The 3,602-nt window shown below is 48.2% G+C and overlaps 1 protein-coding gene across 1 annotated transcript in view; it reads right to left on the bottom strand.

The window, feature by feature from the left end:
• Positions 1–314: 314 nt before the first annotated feature.
• Positions 315–3,602, bottom strand: part of ARMC12 (armadillo repeat containing 12) — a 15,101-nt gene continuing 11,813 nt past the window's right edge. Inside the window, exon 6 of the mRNA XM_012556408.1 lies at positions 315–389. Within this exon, the coding sequence (XP_012411862.1) occupies positions 315–389 (75 nt within the window). The remainder of the gene's footprint in view (positions 390–3,602) is intronic.

Genomic DNA, 3,602 nt, shown 5'->3' with positions numbered 1-3,602 from the left:
AAGTAGGTGCCCTAGAGAGTTTGAGATGCTAAGATAGATCAGCAAAGCTTCCTAGGGAAGAGGACACTGCAGTGGTAAGTGTTTGGAGGTGAAAAGAGGCGCTGAGGAGGCGGAGGTGCTGAGGTCCTACACAGAATACGCAGGACAGCCCTGGGTCCCAGCAGGAGGGGGCAGTGCTGTTTTGCTAAGAGAGTACAGAGTGAGCAAGGGTTTGGAGGTGAGAATGAGTAGAGTGTGTGGAACAAGAAGCAGGAGAAGCTGTCTGCTTGTGGAGGGATGCAGAGTGGAGACTCAGGGCAGTCAGTGGACATGCTTCATGAGAGTAACCCAAGTTGAGGCGCCTCCTCATGGAACATGGGCCTAATGGTGGCAATGCTGGAGTCCCCAGCCTGGGAGCAAGAGGCATAAAGCGGGGAGGCGCTACCCTGCTGTATCTGTGAGGATAGGAGGGGTCTCCTAAGAGAGAGAGAAGCCCAGCATGCCCAGAGGAAGGTCAACTCATGCCCAATGCCAGTGCTCTGTTTAATGTTGTTCACCAAATATTTCCAGTTCTTACTTGGACACTTGGGAAGATTAATCTTCCCTACCTACCCCCTTTGGCCAATGACATGTGAGCAGAAGTGGTGAGTGTCATTTCTGGTTGGAAATTTTAAGAGCTCGTTATCATTGACACATTCCCTCTTTTTCCCCTAGTAGTTGTAGAAACACAACAATGGAGCCTCCCTCAGCCTGGGTCCCTGAGTGTGGATGACATGGAGCAGACATCTGTACCTCTCCACCAGGGGCAGGGCTTGGAACACACAGCTCTCATCTTGTTTCCTCCCAAAACAGGTTGGCCCTCGTGAGGGGGTGTGTGCTTAGCTGGGGAGGAAGACAGGCCTGGAGAGAGAGGAGGTAACTGACCCGCAGCCTCTTCCAGATCTAGCCAGCCTTTAGACCTGGGACTCCTGCTTAGAGGACAGAAGTGGGCAGTCACACCTGGTGGCCAGATATGCCACCTCATCTTGCCCTTCACCCATGAGAGGGGATTGGGCTTCTACCTGTAGGTTGGTCTATGACAAGGGTCTTCCCAGAGAGGCCAGGAGGACTCCCCACAATCTCTATGCTCAAGTGAAATATTCATGCAGGAGAAAGGTCCTCAGAGAGCATCATGCAGCTCCAAATATAGCAGCGTGGGGTGTTCTGACCTGGTGGTCAGCCCACACTGCCTAAATGTAGGTTGCGTGAGTAGACTCACCGGCATCAGATGACTGAGTCTCTTCTTTCTCCCACTTAGTGAGTCTCTGGGCCACATTAGTATACAGTCACTTTGGCAACATGGGCCTCCTGTCCACCTCAAGGAGCCGTAAGGTAATCATGACTTCTTCAGCGGCATGTAAAAGAAACCCAAGCCAAACTATTTTTAAAAATATAAAACAGAAAAGAACAGTATTGGTCCAGAAACTGGGTAAAGCTGGGCTCAGGGTCCTGACACATACAACAATGGCATTAGGTGTCTCTCTTCTCTGCCTTAGCCTTTGTGGTGGCCTCATTCTCTCCTCCTGCAGATGGACTCTCTCTCTGTGGGCAGTGGGAGTGGGAGGGCAAAGCTGTATAAAGCTCCAACTACCTCCCTTCAGCACCATATGTAAAATCACCAAACCAAACCGATTGCCTTTGAGTGGATTCTGACTCATAGCAACCTTATAGGACAGAGTAGAACTGCCCCATTGTGTTTCCAAGGCTGTAAATCTTTAAAGAAGCAGACTGCCACATCTTCCCCTCCTCCCCGCCCCACCCCCTCCTCCGCAAATGGCTAGTGGTTTGAATTGCCAGATCTTCCCGGTGGGTCAGTAGCTGAGCGACTTAACCACCTCACCACCAGAGCCCCTTATAAGACTCTGATTGGCCCAAGCTGGGCCAATCACTGTGGCTAGGGGGACCAGGGACTGTTATTGGTGGAACTCATAGAACCTGGGAAGAGCAGGTTCCCAAACGTGGGAGGTGGGGTGGGGAATTGCTGGTTCCTGGGGAATGGGAAACGGATGCTGAACAGGCAGAAATACAGATGTTTATAATATCCCGGGAAACCCTGGTGGTGCAGTGGTTAAGAACTACGACTGCTAACCAAAAGGTCAGCAGTTCGAATGCACCAGGCGCTCCTTGGAAACCCTATGGGGCAGTTCTACTCTGTTCTGTAGGGTTGCTATGAGTCCGAATCGACTTGACAGCAACGGGTTAATATCCCAAGTTTCCACATACTTGTAATTGCTCTGCCTAAGACCATACCTGGCTGCAGAGAGGACTCTTCAAGGGTAGTGATGAGCCAGGGACAAGATTCTTTGGCCAGAGGCAATGTCAAAGGAAGTTTCCTTGGAAACTTGTACCTACTGCCTCCTCCCCACAAGAAGCCTTAAGCTACGTTCAGTGGATTTCCCTTTTTTTTTTTTAAACCATAATCCACAGTAAGAGATACAGTCGATGAATAGTCCCTGGGTGGCGCAAATGGTTAAGTGTACCAAAAGGTTGTCAGTTGAAACCCAGCCAGAGGCACCTCGGAAGACAGCCCGGGCAATCTGCTTCTGAAAGGTCACAGCCTTGAAAAACCCTATGGAGCAGTTCTACTCTGCAACGCACAGGATCACCATGAGTCGGAATCGACTTGATTCTAAGGCAATTGTCTTAGTTATCTAGTGCTGGCTATAACAGAAATACCACAAATGGATGCCTTTAACAAACAGAAGTTTATTCTCTCACAGTCTAGTAGGCTAGAAGTCTGAATTCAGGGCTCCAGCTCCAGGGGAAGGCTTTCTCTCTCTGTTGGCTCTGAAGGAAAGTCCTTGTCATCAATCTTCCCCTGGTCTAGGAGCTTCTCAATGCAGGAACCCTGGATCCAAAGGCCACGCTCTGCTCCTGGCACTACTTTCTTGGTGGTATGAGGTCCTCCTGTCTCTCTGCTCACTTCTGTCTTTTATATGTCAAAAGAAATTCACTCAAGATACACCCTAATCTTGTAGGTTAACATACCTGCCTCTAATCCTGCCTCATTGACATCCTAGAGGTTGGATTTACAACACATAGGAAAATCGCATCAGATAACAAAATGGTGGACAATCACACAATACTGGGAATCATGGCCTAGCCAAATTGACACACATTTTGGGGGGACACAATTCAATCCACGACAGCAACTAACAACAACAACTCAGATGACTGGTAGCTTATCGCTGGCATCCATTCCAATTGGTTAGTGTCTGTATCATGCTTCTTGTGAAATATCTTATTATCACCACTGCAAATGTGTGTGTGTGTGTGTGTGTATGTTTGTGTACAACACCAGGAAATAGCAAGAGATTTAATCTCAGTTCATGAGCTTAGATCTCTTTTTTTGCCTTCCTTCCTTTTTCTCACTCTATCGTATGTAACTAGGCCACTGCATCTCAAACAACAATACATGGACTAGTTTAAGAAATCACATTTCTGTTTTTCTAATGCTATTTGTTTGCCCCTTGCTCATCCATTTTGCCATCTGTTACTCATCAGCAGATAAGCTGGAGCAGGTACCAAACATTTAAGGGAAAAAAATGGGAGAAAGTGTCAATTCACTTAATTTATTCCAGCCA

This window comes from Trichechus manatus, unplaced genomic scaffold (genome assembly GCF_000243295.1).
Source record: "Trichechus manatus latirostris isolate Lorelei unplaced genomic scaffold, TriManLat1.0 scaffold00065, whole genome shotgun sequence".
Classification (NCBI taxonomy): Eukaryota; Metazoa; Chordata; class Mammalia; order Sirenia; family Trichechidae; genus Trichechus; species Trichechus manatus.
This window is presented reverse-complemented; position numbering and strand designations above follow the sequence as displayed.